The sequence below is a fragment of the Bombus terrestris genome, chromosome 7, assembly GCF_910591885.1.
Source record: "Bombus terrestris chromosome 7, iyBomTerr1.2, whole genome shotgun sequence".
Lineage (NCBI taxonomy): Eukaryota > Metazoa > Arthropoda > Insecta > Hymenoptera > Apidae > Bombus > Bombus terrestris.
In genome coordinates this window covers 12,202,884-12,229,245 of record NC_063275.1, presented here as the reverse complement: position 1 = coordinate 12,229,245, position 26,362 = coordinate 12,202,884, and the positions used below count along the sequence as shown (strand labels likewise).

Here is a 26,362-nt window from a genome sequence, read left to right as displayed (position 1 = left end):
TCCGCCGACGGCGGCAGCCGACTACCAGGGCGGCAAAACTCCCACCGTTTCTGCAGCCGTAACGAGCCACGACAACGAAAGTGTCGAGCGCCACCCCCTTAGTTCACTTCAGATTCGCGACTCTCCCCATCTTTTCAAACTGCGAAAATTTAATCGCTTTTAAAGAACCTTCATGCAATTTATCGAAGGGGATAATTGAAAAATGGTTGAAGAAGTGAAATGATTTTGGAAATAATAGTGGGGTGAAGATTTGAAGATGAAGACGTGAAAAGAGTGATGAAGAACAAATACTTGGTGTTCAGGTCATTAAAGGTAATATTATTTATTATTATTATAAATCTTTTCTTTATTAATATTATTATTAGTAGTAGTAACTAAATTAGTAACCAAAAGTACCAAAAACACACGTTCTGAATATTCTTCTTGGTTTTATATGGTTGCACATATACTAGTTTATCAGCGAATGATATATTTTAAGATAAATATTCCAACAGATTCAAACAATCAATTTACTCAGATCTACACGGCATATAGTGCAAGTTGAAGCTATAAAAATTACACTGAAAATAGCGGGCATGGAATGATTTGAAAATGAGAAAACAGGCGAAACGGGTGACAAATAAATTATTGAAAGATTTGGATGGGCCACTAATGAAAGGAACAATAAAAAAGGTAGATTCTACAGATAAGGAATATAAACGTAATATATATATTTTCATATTACGCCTATTTTACTTACTCCAAACACAATCAATTTAAGTCATAAAAAAATTAAACACTTTTCTCTAACCAATATTGATTATTCCAGTAACGTTCAAAGGATTAGTTCTATATTGATGACCTCTTTGATGTTCCTCAAAATTCTTCCAAATCCCGTTTCAAGCGAAACTCTGCTGTTTGATCTTCGACCACGGAACATCAGTGGCGACATCCTGTTCAACCTACATTCTCTACCACTCGCAAGATCACTCCGACGAGTCAACGCCTGATAACCTACCAACGAAACAATTTACCATGAAGCTCACCAGATCCATGATAGTTACCCTCCGAAATAAATCTATCGATCGCTCCCATATTCCAAACGAGGTCCAACAGCGAGTCTATCGGCGGAGCAGATAGATGTCTCAGGTCGACGTTGCGACGCGTGCGGGGTGGCTCGTGGCGTGGTGCTCGGTGGCGTGGTACGACACGGACGGTGCGCCCCCTGATGCGGGGTGGGCAAGTATTGATTGGGTCGGCGCGTTGGTCGCGGCGTCCGTGTCCAGAGTGCAGGAAGAGAGGGTGGCGGAATCGCCAGGCGCCATCACGCGGGGCCACCGCGACCGTCGTCTGAAGGGCCGTCCAGCCAGTGGCCGCGATCTCGATTCACCGAAAAGATGGTCATGATGGCTGGCATGGACGACCACGAGCGAAAAGTCGTCCTCGAGTTCTGCCACCTGCTCGAGAAAAGCAAGCAGCTGTTCAACGGGCTACGGGATTTACCACAGTACGGGCACAAGCAGTGGCAGGGTTACTTCGGGCGCACCTTTGACATCTACACGAAGCTGTGGAAGTTTCAACAGCAGCACAGGTGAGTGAAACTTGAAAAAAAAGGAAGAAGAGGAATAAAAACAGCAAGATAAAGAAATAGATAATGATGAAAGAAAAGATAAGAAAAATGGAAAGCATCATGCAACATTGTGTCGCGTATATACCACACGGAGGCCACACGGTGAGTCATCGTCGGACGAGGGTGGCCGCTGGCGTGGCTGAAGCCATCGATCACACGCGTACGACGTCCTCCACGCCACGAGGTCCTTCGACACGATCCGCGACTCTGTCAGGATAACGCTGAAACAGAGCTGTGTTCTCTTGGTGTTTTCTCTATCTCCTCCGGAAGGGCCTGACGGGCCGCGGGAGCCCGCCTCGCGCGAAAAGGACACGCGTGTATTTACACGTACGTGGAAGACGTACGTAATAGCCAACAGGGGAGTAAAACGGGGATCGGTTGCGCCCGTTCACGAAGGACCACGGCACGGTCCTTTTACGCGCTCGACCCACCATGTGACGTGAACGTGAATGGAGAATCGTGCGCGCGAGTGAACACGGTCACGCGTGTGCGTATATAGTTATCGTGTATCTCTGCCGCTTACTCAGACCTTCATCGCGATTTTCCTACGAGATGTCGGTGCTTTTAGTGGGTTACACGTTACTCTTCGTACATCTACAAGGACAGAATAATCTTACGGGTTTCATCGATTGTCATTTTCCTAATTTTATCAGTTTCAATTTAGTATAACTGGACTGCGACTCTTTGTACAAACGCTTTTGTTAAAGTTTTAGTTTAAGAAATGAAATTTAAGCTTTAAATATTTTATGCTCTTTTAGGACTTTGCGCATTCCTTGCATTTTTGCATTAAATTCCCCTTAAGTACATAAACATTCGTAGTCTAGTAACAATGCTAGCATTATAGATATCTTTATACTTTATTAGGTAGATCTGACACTGCAACTGGAAGAATAGGATCTAACCAAAAATTTGTTTCACTCTTTATATATTATAACGAGTATTGGACTTTGGATATTTTATGTATTTTGCATATTACGTACACTTTATGATATATACTTTTGAATTTTGAAAATCCACAACCCAGATATTTCTATCGTTTGGAATAAGGATTGGAGATACGAAGAAACGTCGAGCATATTATATTAGACTTTTATAGTTCTTGTAGCAGATTTTATATAGCATATTGTACGTATGATATAATACGTGTGATTTAATTTTATAAAATTCAGAGTATGAAAGATAAGGATATATATATATATATATATATGTACGAAGGAAACATGAAATTAAATGACGTTTTACAAAATGGATATATTTGTGTGAGAGAATTATATGTGTGTTTAAAAGATACGTTAATTTCAATTTAGTCTGCTTTCACGTTTCCTTTGTACATCTTCCTTTTATACGCTGAATTTTGCAGAATGAAACTTGAAATATCCTTTAAAACGATCGCTTCGGGCTCGAGTGTTTCAATACCTTTTGCTGAGAATTAAAAGATACATCAGTTAACATAGAAACTGCACATGAAAATAGATAGATATATACATATAACTATATTTAATAGTTTTCTATCCCAATAAATCTTGTATGTTTTAATTAATTGTAAAGCATATTGTCAATTATTTTATTGTTTAATTAATTGTAAGATTCCAATGTCCTTGATAGCTCAAATCTTAAAAAAGATAGAGCTTCTTTAATATATTTTATTATTTAATTAACTGAAAATTTCAATGCCTTTGGTAGATCTTGTATTACAAAATGGAGTTATTATTTATATCTTTGAAATTCTTCCATTTGCGATGAAGATTTCTACATCATATAATAGTTTATAGTGATTATGCATTAAGAAATTATATTTTCATCTTTAAAATTACTAGGCTCTGTTCAATTGCGTTTCAGATATCTTTATAGATCATATTACATGATTTTTTCTCGTAATACGATTCAGAATTTGCATGATCTTTACGTGATTTCTCCGAAGAGTTCTTGTACGATAAAAAGCACGTGACTTGGATTCTCGTGGCCATCGCTACGCGATGCATCCATCTATGTTCAATCTTCTATATGATTTAATATACTTATTCCAATAACTACGTATTTCTTATTTCATAGTAATTATTAGTTATATTAGATTAGTAAAAATATGGTAATTTATCGGTTATTAGTATTATTATTATTATTGCATGATTGAAATTAACAGGTCCTAATTCTTCAATATTTAATTATTGCAAATATTGTTAAAATTTCGTGTTCAACGTCATAAATTATTCACGTAACTTTTTATAAGTAAAATGCACCGTGAAGGCCATTGAAAGTATGAATCTGAGACTTACGTAAATGTTAAAATAGTTCAACGTCGATTCTGATGATCTTTCATTGGGGAATAAGTCAAGAAAGGTCAGTAAATGTCACCGATAATAATATTTTAATAAAGATTATTGAATATAATTTACGGTGAACGATAAGGGAAATACTATTTCAAAGGAAACTAAACCGTTCTACGATTATTCGTCACTTGACACAAATTGAATGAATACATAAAATAAACCTTGAACGTAGAGTTTACAGAATTTTTTAATTCTGAAATTGATTATTTATTTATTTATTTATTTATATATTTAGGGTCAGTATAAAATACAGATATAAGGCGACAATGTTTGTCTCCTTTACAATATGTTTTCTAAAAAAACGAGTCAAAAAGTATTTATTATTTGAAAAAAATAATTTAATTTAATTAAAAAAATAATTTAACAAACAACTATCATAGCACACGCAGTAACTAAAGGGTACAAGCGTTTCCAATTTCTTCTTCCGTTTCTTGTTGTCCATAAATTGCAATAGAAGAAACATTACGATCGTTACGAGGATCTGTGTCACGTGGTTTCCATCGTACTCCCCGTGGACCATGGGGATGATATAACGATCGTGCAAATGTTTGCTGCCGTAATCATAGTATTCTATAATCTGTTTAGTTTACATGTAACCTTTAAATCAGAATTAATTATTCACTGCGTTAGGTGTAAAATATTGAAAGTCTGAAGAATTAAAATTAAGTTTAATTGTTTCTCTCTAGCGAAACTTTTTTAATTACAAATTGCTTGAACCACTTTTTCTCTGAACTGTTCATATATATAAAGCATCATAAATTACATATTATAGACCAATCACATTATTCCATTCCTTTCCAATCATCATTTCATTCATAAACTCACCATAGTTTCTACCCATAACCTCTTTTACTAAGTAACAGTCGAAGCTAACCCTAGACCGATTCACTTGGGTGAGTTTGCTTCGTTGGACCACTTGGACCACGTTACACACACGTCTTTATTTACCCTTTCGATTCTGTTGCACTGGATGCCCGGTAATCTTCAGCCCTTTGTACCTTTCCTTTTTGATCGTAAAGTGTCATCAACATGGGCCGGTTGGCTGATGGTGCGACTCGACAAAGAGTCAATTGTCTATCCGGCTATTCACACCGCTCGCGTTCGTGCAGACATGCGACACCCAACCGCTACGGTACATCTCCTATATACACACACGTATGATATACGTGCATACGTAACACGTGGCTGCAGGTATAGATAGGTAGACACGCGATCGTGCCGTGTCGACTGTTAATAAATATCGGGGACGCTCTTTCAGGATCGGTTCCACACGTCAAAACAATAGGGAAAAGTTTCTCGAACATACGGCCATCAGTTTCAAAAGTATCGCTGGTATCTGCGCTTGTATTATGTTCCCCTGTTTCTCTTTTTTACCTTTCTTTTTCTTTCCTTGTTTCGTCTGTTTAGTTTTTTTATTGTGTTGTAGTTTCCTTGCCCCTTTTTTGTCGCGAAAGGTTAGGTATTGAGACTTTGTTACTAGCATTTCTTTGATCTTAGTCTAGGGAGGTGTGATTTCTCGTGAAAGAAAGTATTGTTAGATTTTGTGAGGATTTTTTAGTGGTGATTGTTTAATGGATGGGGTTGGAAGCATTGTATTTTTGTAGCCTAGCTGGGGAAAGTTTTAAGTATAATATAGAATTTTATACAGTGTTCTCCATAGAAACGTTAACGTGCCTCTCTTCCTTTATTATCTTACCTTCAAAACTGAAAATACGTACAAACAAAAAAAGACTAGTACGTTTTTTATAATTGGCACAACAAGATTATAAATCTCTTAATACTTAATATTTGAGCAGTACTTATTTCAAGCAACAGTTACTTAATAGAAGATCCAGAAATAAAAAGACATAAAAGTATAAAATTATACTTCTTTTCTTATATCTAGTGCCTTTTGTTTCTATCTTTCATATATATTCTTATATTCTTATTTTTATGTACTTATTAACTCAATATATCAATCAACACTCCTACCAAAGCGCCTACCAGTAACCATAAAAGGCGCGCGTGAACCCACGCGCGCCCGCTTCTTGCAGGACGATACTGGACACGAAGTACGGCCTGAAGAGGTGGCAGATCGGTGAAATCGCGAGCAAGATCGGCCAGCTCTACTACCATTACTACCTTCGCACCAGTGAGACTTCGTACCTTCACGAGGCCTACTCGTTCTATGCGGCGATTCGCGGCCGCGCTTACTACAGCCGTGCCGCCAAGGAGGATAGGAGCGACCTGATGGTGAAGAAGCTCAGGTACTACGCCCGTTTCATCGTCGTCTGCCTGCTGTTGAATCGTATGAAGCTCGTCCGTGAATTGGTCCAAGAGTTGGACGTCCAAATCGTTGATTACACCAGCACCTACGAACCGGACGATCAACTCGAGTGGAATTTAGTCCTCGATGAGATCAAGGCGTTCGTGAAGGCCGAGACGGCCGTCGGAGTGGTGCAGTTGGACTCGAACCCGGTTATACTGACCCACAGGTTGGGGCCCCAGACCTCGCCGCCAGTCGAACGTACGCCACCCATGTGCCTATCCCTGCAGGAGATCCTGATCGTTGGCAATTGCGCCGACCAGGTGAAGTTCAGTGAATTGTCGATGGACATGTTCAGGATGCTACAAACGCTGGAGAGGGAGCCAAGGGACGACCCTAATCACCTGCACGATGCGTCGCCGGCAGGAAGGATGCCATTCAGGCCTGGCGCGTATCCTGGTGCCGAGAACGGTGCCCCGAGGCGAGACAATCCACACAAGTACCTGTTGTACAAGCCCACCTACAGCCAGGTACAGGTATTCCTCGCGAGCGGCTTCAAAGAGCTGCCCGCGAACGGAGCGCTGTTGCTCTACTTGTCCGCCGACGGCTGCTTCTCCACCGTCAAGCATCCGGAAGAAAGTGAGTGTTGCCTTTGATCGCGACCGATCACGCTTCCGCGAGTATCTTAGAGCCTTGGCTGAGCCGTTTTTACGTTTTGCTGTCAGGGAAGAGATATGGAATAGATGTAGGCAGCCGATGTAGGAGTAGAGCAGATTGGAGAGTTGGAGGAAGTTTGATAGATAGTTGATGTTAATGGGTTTTTCTTGGGAAGGAAAATAAGGAAGAGCGTTTTCCGTGGTTGCAATATTTCTATTGTATAGTTAACCTTAATAGCTATGAAGTTTTATTAGCTTTGTCGATTAGAGTTGTTTCATAAAATGTACAAAAGCAAATTATCATTGGGCTAAATATTTTTGACGATTCCTTGAAATATATTGTCACCGACAGACACGTGTCTATCCTAATTTGAGAGTACTACAACCACATCCGTGTATTGATAAGTATCATATGCAACACAAATCCAATATTTTATACATTTGTACATTCTCACACTAATCCTAAAGCCAACATTTCCAAATCAAGTTTTACATAGCTTTCTTTCCTAAATCCAATACCGTATCTTAGTAAATTTGTAAAACTTCTCATTCGACAATTCAACTACCTCCACGACCTCAAAATCTCCAAGTCGAAACAGTTTGCGCGAACTAATAACCAGTTGATCGATCAAAGCATGTTCGCCTCTTGTCAACGAAAATAGTTTCCGTTTTAAAAAGGCGGTTGGCCTCCGGTCGATTCCGTTGATCGGCCGAAAATTACTTATCACGGTAGAGGGCAGTCGTTGATGCAAGGCTAAAACGAATCATGCGCTTGACGAAGCCGAATGCGAACGCGTGTCGGCATTTTCGGTCAGTTTCCTCGGCCGGTAATTCGACCGGTCGTGTAGAGCGGGTCTTCCGTGTCCTATCGATACGTCTAACTCTCCTGACGATCCTTGAACGACGAAGAAAGGATTTTTCCATGTCTATCATACAAAATATTCGTATTCTGTTCAACGAATTGAGTCTAGAGAGGTAAATAAAACCACGTAACTAAAATCTAGAGAAGATAGGGTTGAAATCACATTTCTGAGATATTATAAAATATGTAGAAGCCATTTTTCCGTATATTAATGTTTTAACTGGAAAGAGTTAATTTAGCAAAGATATAATCGAATTTAATGAGATATTTGTTGCTTTAATTAAATTACTAAAAAATGAAGCTGCTTCCTTTGTTACAGCAGTTAAATACATTTAATCAAGCACGCTCAATTAAATATATATGTATACTAGTAAACCGTGGATGTTTATACAGATTCAAATTTTTGTGATCATAACTTAAAAGATGGAAACTCAGAATAGACTTTTTTTCATAAATATTTTTGAGAATATAATTAAGAAAGGAGATATTCGATCAGGAAATTGTTTTATCTATCAGTATTATGCACTATACTTTGAATATTTTATATAATTCTTGTATCATGTGTATTTTGTGCAATTTTTCACTTCCAAATTTCCTATAAATGTATAAAAATCCGCAGTTTACAGATAAGCCGTGTCGCAACAATGTTACACGATGCCTACACCACCGCACGTAGATCTACTTTTAAACGCATGCCACTAATTGGATCATCGAATCGGACTATCACCTTTCTCCGATTCGTTCAAGGGCTTCCAGTGAGCATACGGCACACGAGCCGCACTCACCGTTGATTTAGTTACTGAAAAGAACGCTCTTTTCGTTAGTAGTATTTGGATTATGTATAGTCGAGTAGGAAAGACCGGAAAGTGTTTCTGCATTTCATCGGAACTGATGATGACAATCAGTTGCGGTAGTTAAATTTATTCTGGCCTTTGCTTTTTTCCGAATTTAGAAGATGGAGGTTTGCAGCTATTATATTTGGAAGGAAATGGTATGCTTATATAATGTTTTTTTCAAAATTAAATAAGTTGTTGGAAACTGAGTTGAGATTAAGGTAAAGCAATATTAACCCTGTATAACACTATGGAAGTTACATATATCTATTTTTTAAACTCTACTTTATTTTATTTCTACTTCATGATTTTTTTATAATAATAATTAATTCTTAGATTTTAGATTAATACGAATAACTATAATAATCTGTCATATTTTTATTTCACAAGCAAATTAAGTTTTGGTTATAAAGGGTTAAAGAATAACTTACATATATATAGTGGATAGTTTTTGAATGGATTCAGTTTTTTATAGGAAGTACAAAGAGCAGGAAATCTAATTATTAAGACATTTATGTTAGGATGTATTTTGTTTAGGCTATATTACTTACAGCTTTAAATCAGGCTTATAGAGTCAGAAGCTTATATATATAATCATAGATACATATAGAAGATACCAAGAACTGCAGAAAAAATTATTTAACTGTAGACAGTGCTACACTAGCTTAGATGAAGTATTATATATACTATACTACTATATAATAATAGTTGAAAATTTCACAGCATAAAAAATCAATATTTAAATATCACACTTCCGTATACAGATTCAAATGATATCTATGAAATTCATAAATCAAACATACATTTTGAAAAGGTATAAATATTTATACTTTCATGTATTAATTAAATGCATTATACATTACAGAAGGTAAAAAGTTCTGTTTAAATTTGCAGATGAAACTCACATACCCCTAATACAAAAACTAAAACTACTAGTAATTCTACGAATTTCTATTATCTAATAGCAACAAAAATTATTCATATCCAACCAATTTGTTGAGAACAATTCAATTACACGCCTAAAAATAACCTCTTCTCATTAACATGTTAGCACCACATTGTACCACAAAGAAAATTCCCCAGTTTCACAATGCAGCGTTCCTTTCCCCTTCAGAAATCAACGCCTTTAATTGGATTCGCGAAAAGATCAGTACAAGGTGTCCGCGACTCGAAGGAACTTGAAAGAACACACGCTAGCGTCTTCTTCTTTTTCGTCTTTAATTAGTGGGCATCCTCATGAAACTTTTATACGGATCGAAAGAAGACATCTTGAGAGTCGGCTTGCGAGATACACACGACCATGACCCTTCATCGCGGTGCATGTTGAATTAACTAAATAGAAAATCCAGGTCGTTTAGATGGTTTCCTAATATTCCACGTGCCATGACGTTCAACCGCGACGATCTATTATCTTCCGGCCGATCTGGAATAGTAGCCCGTCATTCATCGCATTTCTGTCCTGGTTTAATTAGTAATTCGTATATTTAATACCAGAATTCGTTATGCAATGCTTTCGATGTCTTTTGTGATACATGTACAATGGCTCACGGAAATGTCTGAATATGTACTTGCTATGGAATTTTTTATGTATACATATATTGTATGTGTTATATAAAACATTTCCGAATTTCATCAGTAGTACAATCAGTAGACTGCTGATTTTTATATAATTCATATTTTCATGGATACAATTAAAAGAGTATGATCTGAGTAGAGATCTGGTTTACCTATTAAATATCATAAACAGTACTATACACAAAAACAATACTGTATCTTTATACGTTTATATGTTTTGTATGCTTTTGTATTTTGTTGCATATCATAACGTTGCATGTCATTAGGTATTTTAAAATTACACATAATTATATAAAAATCCGCGATATAGCAATAAGAAACTACTGTTACAATATATTCATTTTCAAACTGTTTCGTATAACACACATAATACATTCATAAAAAGTTTCTATAAGTATTTACTTTCGCGAGCTATATTTCTATGTGTTCTCGGTATTTGTCAGTGTCCGCATGTAAATGTAAACAAGTATTTATTGTCGTGTGGGTATTTATTATCGCGTGTATCAAGTGGTAAATTGGTGGCAAAATTTTAGGATCGTGTTTGATTTTATATACAAATTAAATATGATAATGTATAATAGACGTTTGTGTTATATTACAGATATTTTGGTTCAAACTTTAGATTATTAAACCTTTACTTTTCTTCCGTCTCGACGAATTGAAAGATTTTGAATATCTCATTATCAGCTTTCATAAATTTGAAGAGTTTTTAATGATAAGAAATACGATTGTGCCACAAGACGTAATGAGGTTAGGAAGGTAAATAAAAATACTTTCCTTCAGAAATTACTATTAGTCATATTTCTAACTTTTATTATACTCAAAAAATTTCGTTTCCAAAGAGGTATATACATATAAAATAAAGTAACGTTGATATATTTTCCAGTATAACATGCGTACCTCTACAACTTGAGATGAAAACGTCCGCAAATCCATAACCTTCACGTGACCCGTTTTCATCAGTAGAACCGAAACACGCTGTAAAATTTGGCCACCTATTTCCAAACGGATCTTTTGTACAGACTACTTTATTCTGTATCACAATTCCTCTCCAGTCATCGAGCAATCTCTCTTTCTCCCTTCCTGCTGTTCTCTTTAAAGTACGTAACACTTTCCACTTATCATCCATTTCTATGTTGCCTAAATGTTACACGTAAGATAGCTTTAAAAGGACGAAGGAAAAGTGAAAGAAAAAAGAAAGAAAAGAGGAGGGATAGAATAGAAGAAAAAAATTCGAGTCAAGACCGAAGGTCGACGATGTTGAAAAATTCAGCATGCTGACCACCAAAGGAACGCTCGGAAGCCGGTATTCAGAGCGCGGTGAGGTTACAAGCCGCTCGAGAAGGCGAAAACGGTCTTTCAACGAAAGTAGAGTAGCGCATCCGTGTCAAGGTCATTCCGCGATAGAGATTCCAAGCTGTCGGCCCAGTAGATTCTAACTTTGCAATCAATATCGAAATACGCGGTGACGCGTCGATATCGAAGAAACCCCGTCGGCTACATTCGACCGACAATTCTTTTGCCTCTTTTAAGTAAATCTCGGCTTTCGGTGTCGTTAAAAATCTCACTTTTACGGTTGCGATAGATTTTACAGATAAACGTCGGCATTAGACTATGGTTACAGTGGATGTGTATTCTGATCTCAATATATCAAATATGAAGACCATAAGGGACCAATATAACAAATTTAGCTTCTTGTTCTTTTGATTTTTATGTTACATAAAGTTAAGCAGAAAATATTTTAATATGGAAAGAAAACAACCTGTTACATTTAAAGATATAACTATCTCAAAAAAAGGTTGATATATCTTTAAAGCTCTGTAAAAAATCAACAATATGATTAGAATGTTAAGACAATCAACCTTTTTGGAATATTTAGCATAGTAACATACGTATAAACATAGATTCTTGTTATTTTTATTTCGGCTTTCAAAATACGCATTCACCATACTGTTATAGCATTAGACAAAAAATTAAATTTGACCTTTTAAATTTGAATAGAGAACATATATAGGGTATTTAGTGGAAAAAACTAGGAACGGTCAGACGCGCGGGAAACTAGGTAGAATTTAAAAGCAGAACTGGTACGTTCCAAAAAGCGTGATACAAATTACAATGTCGTGGTACGATCTAGTCCGGACACAAATAAATCTTCCAAGGATACAGGCAACGATTTTGGTAACGCTCCAATTTCAAGCGGCGAGTCTCGAAAACCGACACGGTCGGACAAGCTTCTCTGCTCATTGTTTCACCGAAATGAAGCTCGCTCTTTCAAGCCGGCCGCGCGTGAACAGCCGATGCAACTGATCGCTGTTTTATTTATAGAAACGCTCAGTGCGAAAAACAGGCCTAAGCAACCGCAAGTTTCGGTTTTATAACGTATTCGTTCAGGTCCTTATGGAAGATTTGTTATAGTTTTAAAAAGGTAGATTACGTTAGAAAATAATACTTCCGGTTTCAATGTTTTAATTCTCCGAACTTTTTAAATTTTTAACCCACAAGTTTTTAATTTTTAAATTTCGAAGCGTTGAGTGATTAAACTTTCAAATTTTGAAGCTTTGAACTTTCAAACTTTTAAATTCGCAAGCTTCAAATTTTTAAGCTTCTAAATTTGGAAACTTTGTACTTTTTCAGGATTTTCAAATCTAGAAACTTTGAATTTTCAATTTGCTAGATTTGAAAGTTTTGAATCCCTAAATTTTTAAATTACAGGGCTTTAAATTTTTACACTTTCACATTTGGAAGCAATAAATTTTCAAATTTGAAATCTTCCAATTTCCAAATCTTTTAACTTCAATGCTTTGACACCTCAACATTCCAACATTTATATTTAAAAATTTCAACTGCCTTAGTCCCTAATTATAAATCTTAAACACCAAATCCCCATATTCCTACCTACAAATTTCCTAAATATTCTCTGCAACTCGAAACCTGAAAAGCCAAAACCCACATGAAACACAAAACGAAGTCAAGGAAGGGCGCGTAGCCCGATAGTTAGGGTACCGTTTCCACGTGACATCACGCCGCTCCACGAAACCGGAATTGCACGATGTTGATAAACCTTCCGATTTTACAGTGGGGTACGACCTGGGTGGCGTGTCCACGTGTAGCAAAAGGGACCCGGAACACGGGAAGAGGCCGACAGGTGGCAAGGAACCGCACTGCCTATACCCGGGTGACCTCTATCCATTCACAAGGAAACCGCTGTTCGTGGTCGTCGATTCGGACAACAGCTTCGTGTTCCAACAGATACCTCGTTATTTCGGACAACCATTGATGGTGCTGATGTCGCCCCAAGACACGCCGTCAACGTTGCGCGACGTTCGACACGGTGGAAGCCTGTTCACTCTGTTTCTCCACGCCCCCCTAGCCGCGTTTTGCCTTATATGCAACATCGGCAACCTGGCCGTGCACCACTGGGAGCGGTGCCAGCGTTACATCGAGCGATTCCTCATCGAGGCTTGTCAGCTCGTCACGCGCTCCAGATGCGGTAAGGATCCAGGACGTTGTTTTTGTCGCCTGACACGGCCTGGAAGAGCTCTGCTCTGGCTTCTTTCTCTGTCTATCTATCTCTGTCCCTCTTTCTCTTCTAATTGGATGGGGAACGGGGAATGGGGCATATCGGTGAAACTTTCTTGGCTCTGGCTACGTTCGATCCGTGGACTGGGTGATGAGAATATTGCTTTTAGAGATTTATTAGACGGATCTTAGAATATTTAAACGATTGTAAAGGTTGTATAATAGATTTATGTTTTTTGGAATAACGATAATGGGAATGAATTTGATATAGTATTTCACTCTTTGGTTTTTTGTGGAGGATTTTGTGATGTAGGTTTGAAGATTGTAAGGTCTCTCTAATAGGACATTTTGTAATTAAGAGATGTGGAATAGTCCAAAGGTCAATTGGATGTTATATTATTTACGTGCGAATAAATTTATTTTGGTATCATCTATCTTTTTTTTCCTCTAAAGGGGTAAGGATCGATCTTCGTTGAAAGGAGTGTGAGCTCACAGAGAGGAAAGAAATCCACCGACGTAAATTTCTTTAACTATTAAAATCATCAATTAGCAAACAATATGCAATCATACATCGGATCTTTTCCAAATTCAAATCATTTACAAAAATTACCATAGTATTTCTCCTTATATCAATTCATATCCAAGAAGTATGTTACAGCTAGTAAGTATCGGCCCATTTGTAGGAAACTTCTTTTTTGAGAATAACTCCTTAAAAAGCTCCTTTAAGCTCCTTTTAAAAAGTAAATACAACGTATGTCTGTTAGGAATTATAAAAAGAAAAATTCTTTTATGCGGATATTCAGACATTTAATTCCACGATTCTGGGATAAGCGTCCTGCTATTTTTCATAATATTTTTATCTTTTACCAGATATCGTTGACCTACGTGGCGTAGGTGCCTAATCACATAAAATTGGCGTGACAGCGGAACGCATTATCCTCCACAACCAACGCCATCTTCTCTCAACATTGTTTCGCTCGTCAAACGACTATAAAGCATCCAGCAATATAATTTAAGTGACTATAATAATCGACAAGCTTCCAGATTTGAACATTTGAAAATTCAAAGTGCCACGTTTGAAAATGATAAAGCTTAGAGTTTAAAATGTTGAGAACTCAAATATCTATCTATTTGATAGAAATTTATATTTAAAAAACGCTACAATCTTCTCGATCAATCCGATGGTTATTCCTTAATAACGATTATAATCGGCTTTGCCAATGAGGAGTGCATTAGAAGAATTCTCGATCCCAGTCTTCGAAATCGTCTCGGTTCGTTCACCGGCAGCCAGAACGCGCCGAAAGGGATTTACGATTGCGTTCGAACGATAAACAGAGCTGGCCTAGATCCAGGTCGTGTTTATCGCTGAACCGGCAATCTTTCCTCCTAGACGCGTGATCTAGGGTCGGCTACAAAGGGGCTCTCCATTGTTCCTCTCGCGACAGCGATATGTCGTGTGCGAGTTTTGAACGTACGAGTGGCTTTCTTTGTCGCAGGCTCTCCTCTCTCTCTCTCTCTCTCTTTCTCTATCTATCTATCTATCTATCTCTCACTCACTCTCTCACTCTCATTCTTTTTATAATAATCGCGTCGTTAAGTAAAGCTTTGTGCAGATACGTTTAATTCACTTTATCCTTAGAAAGTTTCACCGAAATCGATCGGGACAGCCAACTGGCTGTCTGACTTGACAATAATTCGTTCAAAAGTTCGAACAACAACTACAACAACAACAGGTTCTCTAGTAGCAGGCAACAACAGCAGCAACAGTAATATGCAAATTTGTCAGCCATATCTTTGAATCTGGAACCGTCGTCGAACTTTTGTTTAGATCGTGGACGTCAGCAGGTGATTTCCTGACAAATTAAAAACCAATTTTAGAACTCCAAATTAAGAACCAAACTAACGTAACGTTTCATTTTCAATTGTTTTAATATCAGTTTACATCAACGATTTCTGTTTTCTAATGTTATGACTATGAAAGGGAATTTCAGGAATTCGGTATACTTTTCCTTATTTCTTTCAGCCAGATTCTATCATTTTATGAAATTCTATAATTTTAGAGAAATTTACGTATCTGTGGTATTGGTCCTCAATCGATTTCGAAGTGTAATCCAACCGAGCGATCATGACAATGCTACTGCACGTCCTCAAGCGCGTAAATGGTAAAAGCGGATAGATTTTCCCATCACTTTCTCTTTTATGTCATGTGCTTCAAATTTTCAAGCCAAAGCGTGGAAGAAAAAAGATATAATTTTCGTAGGAAAATGTTCTTTATCTGTATATTGTCAATTATCATAATTTAATTGTCTTCCCATTCTTGTTAATTACATCCTATGACATATGGGAACGAATAGCGAAATAAATGGCTGTAATGACGGTGTAATGAATGACGGTAATGTAACTGCGCTGACGAAACAGTCGCAGGTGCAATTGACTGCTTATCAAGGAGATTTTCCACTACTTACTCTTAATCTCTCTTTTTAGCATCACGACCACCCGATTGGACTATACAATCCCGAGTCTTACGAGCAGAGTAAACTATCCTTGTCATGCATATTTTCGTCAGTTTAACTAAAGACAGCGATAAGGTGTAAACTAACCCATTTAACAATTAATCTAATTTTCTAATTTAATTTTATTTGGACGCGACTATTACTATCTTCTATTACTCTTGTACTTTTTATTTACTTTTATCTACTTTTTATTATTTTTAATTTCATTCGTCTGATTATTACTTTATTCTATTTCAGATTAAACCTGAAAAATTTTGGTTTAAAGATACAATCTCTTCTCTTATAAACAAACGAAATTCTAGCACAATGAAACTGTTTGTAATACCAAAGCTATTGATATACATATAATTTTATATGATAGGAGACAGGAATTATTTACTAGATGTTTAATATCAAAGATATAAGTGATTTTTATTTCCTATAATACAAATTCCATATTTGATGTTATAAATGCAAAATGTTTAGATGAATATAATTACCTTTATAGTTACTATTCTTTCCTATTTTTTAAATAGAAGATAATATGTATGAAGGAACAAGGAAGTTTTTTCTTGAATAAGACTTGGACAATGTTGAATTTCGAGGATTGAAAGATACACCTTAAAAAAAATGTACCTGCCGAGTTTTTCTATCTGGAATAAGAGTTACCAACACTTCCTTTGCATTGGGATCGAAATAAACTTGTCGCAAATATTCGTAGAAATCGGAAAAGTTTATTTGCCCGTAACGGAGAGTTCATAAAAATTTATCAAGTGCAAAAGGGTCGAGTTCGACGATGAAAGTTACCGACTAACTGACGTCCCCGATCGGAACATAGATCGAATTGCTTGAACGTCAAAATTCTGAAACGAAACGAACGAATGAGCGTACAAAGTGTTGGAAGGGTCTCTCCATGAATCGGTTGCCCGTTAACGTGCAGTTGGAGGTGTTTAAACCTTTCACTTTTCTATGGTATTTCCCTTCTCTCCTCCAATATTGAAATCATGTTATTTTATGTTTCCTTTTATTCCCATTTATTCCATTTCTTTTTCAGAATTCTGAATAATAATATGGCAAGAAGTTAGAATATGCAGGAAGACAGGATAGTAAAATTGTGTGGCGGGAATCTACTTTTTAATTTAATCCTTTCGTGCTTAGTATTGTTTATACGGAAAATTGCATTTTTCAATCGTACTTGTACTTGTCGATCGTAACTAAATGGTACTTATGTATAATTATTTTCGGTAAAACAGGTAAAACCTAATCTTAATGCATCGTGTCTTCCTTATAAGAAGACGAGGAAAATATGTTCTACCATTGATAAAAAAAAAAGAGTTTCTCCCACAACTCAAAAGATAGGATTAATTGTTTCGAACGATAAACAAATTCAACGCAGTAATGTTACTACTCTCGTGCAACAAACTCCCTCACAATTTTGCTATTCGTTATTCACCACATCTTTCTAAATTACAAAGAAGGAACACCACAAGCTTTAAAACATTTTCCTAAAAAAATTCCAAACAACCTCAAAGGGCCTCGTTTTAATTTCTAAAACCACGAACGTTCTCTAAGAGCGAAAAGCAAAAAGAAAAAAGTAAAGAAAAAAGAAAAACAAATGGAGAAACTCCAACTGCACACCCATCGTACACAACCACGGAGACACTTTTACAACCATTTGTACATATGTATACATGTTCGCATGTATAAAAAAAAAAAGAAAGAAAAAGAAAAACGTACCAGAACTCCGAGAGAAACCGCCTTGGACCTGACCGAGCGCTTTTATCGGTCCACGCAGAAACCAGCGTGTTGCAATTCTTCGGCGACGATTTCCTACGACTGTTGCTGGTGCGCTACGTGTTCTGCGACGTGGTGTTGAATCTGCACCGGTCGTTCAGGGGTCGACAGCAGAGGCCCCGTTGCCATCCACCGTTGCCGGACGCGGAGGTCCTCGAGCATCCCACTCTTCATCACCTGGTGCTCGATCTGGCCGCCTGTCTTGACTGCCGCGACCATTTCCCGGACAGCAACGAACTCGCCTGACCCAGGCATCTTTCCTGCCCGGCCCCCCATGAGTCCACATCCCTGTTGCCGCCGTACAGCCACGACTACGATTACAATTACTGTAACTACAATTGCAACAATAAAATCGTTACACTGAGACCTCATTAAACCGCGTCTAAACAAAAAAAAAAAAAAAAAATAAAAAAGATTTAAAAAAAGAAAAGAAAAGGAAAAGAGAACGAGGATAAGAAAGAAAATGAGAATCGGAGGGGTTGAAACAAAAAATATGTACGTGTGTATGTATAGGAAAGGAAGAAAAAGATAAATGATAAGTGAAGAACGGAAGAAATCACGTGTGTACAGTCCACGTGCACGTGTATCGTCGTTCGATAAATCACGGGGATTAATTGGCCGCTCGTGTTGGATATCGTCGACGCCGTCTCAGGGTAACCCGGCGTCGTACTTTTCGTTCTACCATCGTTGTTCTCGTCGTCTGTTCGTCGATGATCTTTCGATGACTTCTGGATTCTCCTTGTCAATAGGTATTTGTCGATTGGAAGGTTGAAAAAAAAAACACACGACGCCGGGTAACGACGCGTTTTTCTCTTCTCTGCACGCGAAGAAACGTGCGGATACAGAAGAGGAAGTGTTAAAGAAGGTGGAGGAGCAGGAGGAGGAGAATGAAACGAACGAGCGAAGAAATTATATTCGTGGCTTCGTGTTTCTCCTTTTAAGGACTCGTTCTATGTTAATTGCGACACACCGCTGCCAGTTTTTTGCTACGGACTAGTAAACGAAACACAAAACAGAGAAAAAAGTCTATATGTATATATATATATGTATATGTATATATATGTATATATATATATATGTATGTATATGTATATATATGAACATACAAATATATATATATATATATATATATATGAAATATATAATATATTCTGTCACTGCGTCGATGGTAAAAAGAAAAAAAAAAAACAAAAAAAAATTTGAACGAGAAAGATAAATAATTATAATACGTATGAAAGAGAGAGATATTGTGATTCTCAAGTTGTATGTATAGACGAACGGAGGAGTGAATTTATACGCACTGGTGCTTTGTACGATTTTAAGAAGCTTTTAGCGTGTCGTCGAATGACTCGGTTCGGTTTTTCCGTGTTTTACGGTTTTCCGTTCGGTTCTCGGTTTTCGATTATCTATTCGGATCGCAGGCCACGCACCCTCCCAAGCCTTCTCTGTCTCTTAAAAAAGAAAAAGAAATGGAAGAAAGATGAAGAAGATTGAAAAGAAATGAAAACATGTTGAAATTTACGGTGATTAATCAATTTATAGAGAAATAAAGGGAATTTCGTTATTTGAATATATGTAGAATACTGTGAATGCATTTTACGGTTTCTGGGTATCAAATTAGGACCACACGCAGAAGTTTCACATATGCTATATCGGATAAATAATAAGTTGCCTTTGATTGTCCAAATTATTAATAATTGTAAGTATATATGTAGATAATTATGTACATGTAAAAATTAATTTATTTAATTTATTTGATTTATTCAACTTATTCAATTTATTTAATTTTTACTAGGTCACATCGGAGAATATTTGTATTTCCATGATCGGACAGTTTATTTGGCTTCAGTACTATTGAAAATATTTGAAATCTGATCAAATCACTTGTTTACCTATTGTTGACCACTACATTATTCAACTTGAAAGCTTTAAGTGGTCCTAATTCCATCATCCGGGACTGTAGAACCATTCGGACCGCGAATTATGCCATTACGCAGTAAATCTATATCCAACACCTCTCACGGTACATACATATACATATGCAGTAGCTCACAAAAGTATTTGAATACTTATAAAAGTACGTGATGCATAAAACATTCCAAAATTTCATTAGCATTGTAACTAGACACGATTGACGTAATTATCTTGATAAAATTTGAAACCAATCTGAAAATGTACATAGAAGTTACAAGATATTCATTGCAATCATATATGTATATATATATTAAAAATTTAGTATACAGCATGAATAACCATCAAACATGTAATAAGCGTTAAAGATGGTTCCATTGTATATTGAGGTTTATTAATGTAATGAATAATTGACTGTTTATTAAATACCTTTATGACCTCTGCGAAATATATATTTGCACTAAATGTCTTTTAACTTTCATATACATATTCAGATTTATATTTAATTTTTCAATATGATTATAATAGTTGGATCTCATTAGAGTGCTGTCAAAGTGTTTTGCATAACACACATAATAGATTCATAAAAGATTTCTACAAGTATCGGAATTTTTTCGTGAGCTACTGTGCATACACATACATAATATATGCGTACTTTATTGTAGAAACGCGGGTCCGAGACTTTGCGATTCTATTTTCGCTGATGTGTCCGCGAAGCACAGGTTTTCCGGCGCTTTTTCTCCCATCCTTTTCTTTCTCTCTCTCTCTCTTTCTCTCTCTATTCGTTCTCGTCTCGTAATCGTCACCCACGCAGACAACGTCTCTTTCTATGGCTATCCACCTGTTTTTCCCTGTTTGTTTCTCCCATTGTTATATAATTCCCTCTCGCGCAAGGTGTTTCCGGTTTTTCCGGATAAACCGAGGGCAAATAATCCACCAGTAAAAATGCGTAAAATATATTTGCAGAAAATTATATATACACATGTCAAATTTAACTGTAAACATTTTATCGCGAAGTTTTAGGTTTCTTTTCTTTTATTATGTACGCTACCAGACAGAAATTTGGTATCATTTTTCTTCTAATTGCAATTATGTATATCGAATTTTCTGCTAATCTTCTAATTAATTTGAAATTAGCAGCTTCTAAACTGCGGATTTCTATGAATACAACTAAATAATTATTATTTATTTCTTTTATATAGATCTATTTTAATGTTATAGGTCGTTGAATCTGTCCACAAATTGGCTACAATATTGCAATAAATTAAACTAATAAAAAGCGGATGTTAATATCAGTGATCTTAAACAAGAAAAATAGCAGCGTTGAAGATAATATTTAAAAGGATCTTTTTATCATCATAGGATATTATTAAACATGCTCAAACTATGCAATCATCACCAAAAAACTGTTTTTATATATTTTCATTATCAATGAAATTACAAGTGGAACGCCCGGTATATAATTTTCCTACAATATTATCATATTTCTTACTTTCATGTTTTCCTATTTTTTCTTTCTTTCTTTTGCTTAACCGCCCAATTTCATCTTGGCCATTTCACGCTTGTTGTCTTCCTCCTCCGTTCATTTCGATTTTCCCGTTCACAGCTCTGCACAGTGGCCCGCCGACGTCACAAAGTGCCAACCGCGAGGCTCGTTTATTTATAAGCAAAAAGTAGAGCGACCAGAACGCGAGAAAGAGTGGCTCTCATTGAGTCGCCGAGATGACGATTCGCCGAATTGAACTTGCTCTCTCCTATATGACGGACAATTTAGCTTACGGGATGAAGGGACAAATGGAAGACTAAAAATCATAGTGGTTGTAAGTACGTTTGCTATAATTTACTAAAAAATCAGTTATATTTTTTCAAATAATAAGAAAGCACAGAATGCATGCAATATGTAAAAATACATAGGATATGTAAAGTACTTGTTATAGTATGTGAAGCAAATTTCTACTTAATTGTATTTATATTATAAAAATATGAATCTGCAATTATATAACTTAATTAAGTATAAAACCAAAAAAATGATACATTTAAAAGTTGAAGTACATATTAGATTCAAATCCTCAAAATCTTGACTTACGCCACTATGATTTCCATTTTTAAATAGCTGTAGAGAAAGAAAAGAAAAGAGTAAACAAAGAAGAAAAGGAAGATAAAGGATCGAGATGAAAAACGAAACAAGTTCATTTGTGTTCGTGTGTATATAGAAAATACTATGTACAATCTAGTCTTTATAAGAAAACGAGAGGAAAAGATAAAAAATGGAGTTAGAAGGAAAAAAACGAGGGAAGACGGAGAAGGGCAACGACTTGAGAGCAGAGTAATAGCAGTTTCCTCGGACGAACGTTTGTCGAGTATTGTTGTGTTTAAAACTATACAGAGTGCCCCAAGTTTTTCTACAAAACAAAAATGTTCTACGAGCAAAACTAAAAAAAAGCCATAAATATAGGTTATTTAAAATTAAAAAGTTGTAATAAAAATTTTAATTTTATTTCATCTCAATGAACGAATTAACTGTTTCTATCAGTTCACCACATGTACTACTATTTGATTGATATATCTTTCTTCTTTAAAGTTATTCATATCTAAAAGCTCAATAGTATGCTATTGCAGACCAAAATATTATTCTTTTTTGAGTATTTCACATTTCTACTATACGTTTTTAATGAAGCGGTAAATGATCTATATAACATTCCTTATTCATAGAATATATAAAAATTATGAACATTGTTTTGCATGAAAAATCTGGAATACTGTGTATACATGATTCGCGGTCACTGTATCATAACACATATACATGCACACGAAATCTCTGTCTATCCTCTATGTTTTGCAAGAAACGAAAAGGAAACGAGAAATAAAGAAAGCGAGATCCAGAAGAACGTACGAAATACGTCCATGTCCTATTATCGCGGATACGACGATTAACGCAGAAGATTCTACATTTACCGTTTATAATGACCAGCATTATTAAGCGAGCAATGTACCCGATCACATATATGCATACTTGATATCAGAGACCATACGATTATCAATCTCTATGATAGTCCTCTGGTTCCTGGGTGTCATTTAATTCTACCATTTAATAGCCGAGTTTATTTCTTTGCTCTTTTATGTCTTACTGTTAATTTCATTATAAACTGCCGTTATTACATATTATTATGTTCTTGAGAATATTCAATCTCTTGTTTTATTATCGAAGAGAAGGATTTTTGAGGGAAATAAAACTAATTGAGGAAACTTTTTTGATAAAAAGGGTCTATAGGTTTATGTCAAATACATATACTTCCAGTTATAGATATTGAAACACTTACATGTTATATTTATTGAAAAAAGTTTAACACATTTTACTTTCTTACATTATATTTTGATATAATTATAAACACAAACGTAACTAATATTTAAAAAACTAGTCACTTTGTTATTTAATCAATTCACTATTTTGTCTTCTGGACCCTTTTTCAACAAGGCTCCTTAATTATAAAATTCATTCTCGATGAACGAACAGAGTATATTTAAGTATATTTAAGATTAATATAAAAGAGTTATAAAAATAGTAGTTGAATGAGAAAGCATATTTGGTGATTCGTATCACAAGTATTTTTGCATATAATTGGCGAATACATAAGTAGAAGATTTCTAAAGTCTTCTTGTAATATTGTAAAAATGATATTTTATAAATTAATAAGTAAGAATCTTTCATAAGTAAAAATCTGCCTTTCTATACAAGATGTTTTATAACATAGGGAACTATGTAGCTTTAATGGTAGATAGAGGACACGAAGGAATGAGAAAAGTTTGCATAAATATGTGCCCTGTTTAACCTTTTCCTCGAATCATAGTCATTTTTGTATATCAATAATGTACAGCTGCTTAACCATATGGGAAGTCACTTTCAACCTAAATTCAAGCCTGTGGTTGTCATATTATAGCGCCGTTACACTGGATTACGTGATTGGTATTAGAAAAAAAAATCTATTTCTTTAATCGTTAATATTAACTATATATATCGCTAAGTTTAATTTGCATTAATGTCGAAATGTATCGAAATACTGTAGTTTGTCTATATGTCAAAAGTTTCCCAATGTTTATGCATTTTTTAAATTTACTAAATTTATTAAATATTTGCTATTAAGTTTAAATATACAAAAATATAAGGAATCTACATGATATACAAAAGTGTCTAAAGTATTCTTTTCTCATTGCTTTTTATAGAGATACAAATTTGCAATAACTGTCCACAGTCTACTCATTAATAATTTAATATGAAAAAAGCTAGAACTTAAGTACAAGGACAAACAGGGTTCGCGTTTACACCAACTTTTTTTCATTGTTTTCGCGACTACATCCACCATCGAACGAGGTTCCACGTGTTACAAAACACCCCTGTATCATTGTTAATTATAGTACAGGAACGATAAATATTTTTCTCACTTGACATTCCTATGCTATGGTGTACTAAAACGGCAGAAATCTCCTAAAAATATTCAGGACTTACTATTAACTCGAATAACTACCTGCATTATTTCAGAACACTAACATCTTTCAATTTTTATAATTCTTGTAATATTTACATGTTTCTTTAATTAAAAAAATTAATCATTATTAATGATATTTCACCATGAAAAAGAAATCATAATTAATAATATTTCACCATAATTCTTCGATCAACTGTACTAACACTATACTAAATAGTATTAAACGAATTGGCTGAAAGAGTATATACTAAAAGATCGACGTTTACACCCGGAAGCCAGGACTATCCGTAGAAACAGCCAAGCGTATAAAGAGCCAAGAGAATCATGTTGAACGCAATGTTCGCGACTTTATTTTACCCATCGACGGAAACACGCGAGAGGAAGACGACGTGGCTCCATGATCGAGTGCCAAGTCATGACATAATCATCAAATTTGCACGCTCGATCATTCTGCGCGACGACTCTCATAATTACGGCACAATATCTACGATCCTCTACGTTTCTTTCATGAATCCGTCATAATATACACTGCTAGTCATAAGTACATATTAAAATACCTACTTATATTTAATACAAATTAGATACTTTTCGTCTTTCCTATTTTTTAATTATTTTATTATATGATTATCATAATCTAGATTGCAGATTTGCATGCATTTATGGAAAATTTTATTGTAGAAAAATGTACAGAGTGTATATAATATGGGAAGATATATCAAATTTCTAATGTAATCTTCCCAATGTAACATTTAGAAGGTAAAACAAATTTTTACTTATAATTAAGTACAATTTTTATAGTTGCATTCAAATATGAAAAATATGAATTCGCATAAAACACCTTAACCTAATTATTATAATTATAACATATAATTATAATACAATATAAAACCTCAAGTAAACCAAAATTTGTTAGAGTTTTCCAATAATTGTAATAAATAGGTGCCCTAACATTTATGGCTGGCAGTGTAGCTTCGATAACTCTGATTCACGCGCCATCGACATCTGGTGATCGTCGATTATTCTTCACAAAAGATTTTGGATCGGTGTTTCGTTCGATTAAACGTTTTGTTCGTCCACTTCGTCTGGTTCGATTCGTTAACTGCTCCAAATAGTTCTGTTGGATCTCGTGTTCTTTCGTACCAATTGTTTTGTTTGAGTTTCATCAGGTCGGGTTGTTTAATGGATGCGATTAGTGGATGAACCCGCGTTTCGATGATTTTTAAGAAAAAACGAGAATGTGAATGGGATATTGTAAATGTAACGAGAAAGTGCTTTGTCGAATACTTTAAGGATATATTGTAAAATATTATGGGTAAAGCGCGTTTTAATAATTCTGGAAAGAAAAAGAAATGTAAGATATGCGAGTTTCTTGAGTGATTTCGTTAAAAACAGCAACGGAACCCTACGACATAATTCGAGAAATTGTTCGACGATTCAAGAAGGCAAGAAATAGAAAAAAGGTATTAGTATCCCCTCTTTGAACGATCGGTAACTAAATTAACCTTCCATGTGATCGTTGTTTAATCCTCTATAACCAGGATTTTTTTCAGTTATTGAAAGATATATTATAGTTAATTAAGATTTTTAACTGAATGATAAATAAAGAAGACAAAGTTTAAAAAATATATGTATGCGATTTCTAAGTTTTATAGTGTTATAGAGGATTAAGAAGTTAGTAATTTTGTTATCGCCCTTTCCCACGGGAAAAATGAAACACTAAAACTAAAAAGTTAAAAATGCATACCTATAAGAATTCATTTCTAATCTTTAAAAGTTCACAGTTAAATTCAAACAGGTAATATCTTTAACAATTCCCTGAAATTTCCTTGGAATTTCCAATCTCCTAAAAGATCTATAAAAATTAAATTTAAATACAACAAAATAAAAAAGAATTATAATATATACAGACTATGAAATAATTTTGAACACTTAAACATTATCGAGATGTGCAACCAATTCTTTACTATATCCAAACAATTAATGTCTTGAACATTTCTCTATAATTGTCCATCCCTTAAAAAGATCATTAACAAATCAGATTTAAATCAAATGAGA

The 26,362-nt window shown here is 35.4% G+C and overlaps 1 protein-coding gene across 6 annotated transcripts; it reads left to right on the top strand.

Annotated features, from left to right (window-relative positions):
• The first annotated feature begins 1,237 nt into the window (after window positions 1-1,237).
• LOC100651837 (protein SCAI) lies at window positions 1,238-26,064 on the top strand. Of its 6 annotated transcripts, none has more exons than XR_007224815.1 (5): window positions 1,239-1,570; window positions 5,970-6,820; window positions 13,184-13,597; window positions 17,914-18,240; window positions 21,430-26,064. XR_007224815.1 is itself a non-coding variant. In XM_048407738.1 (5 exons), exons 1-5 carry the CDS (start codon window positions 1,377-1,379, stop codon window positions 18,156-18,158), a joined length of 1,476 nt encoding a protein of 491 aa, XP_048263695.1. In that variant the 5' UTR covers window positions 1,239-1,376; the 3' UTR covers window positions 18,159-25,789. The 6 variants fall into 6 exon arrangements, 4 of the variants coding, with proteins under 4 accessions (XP_048263694.1, XP_048263693.1, XP_048263695.1 ...); XR_007224814.1 differs by having other exon boundaries at window positions 21,045-26,064; XM_048407738.1 differs by having other exon boundaries at window positions 5,970-6,182; window positions 6,411-6,820; window positions 17,914-25,789.
• Window positions 26,065-26,362: the final 298 nt, after the last annotated feature.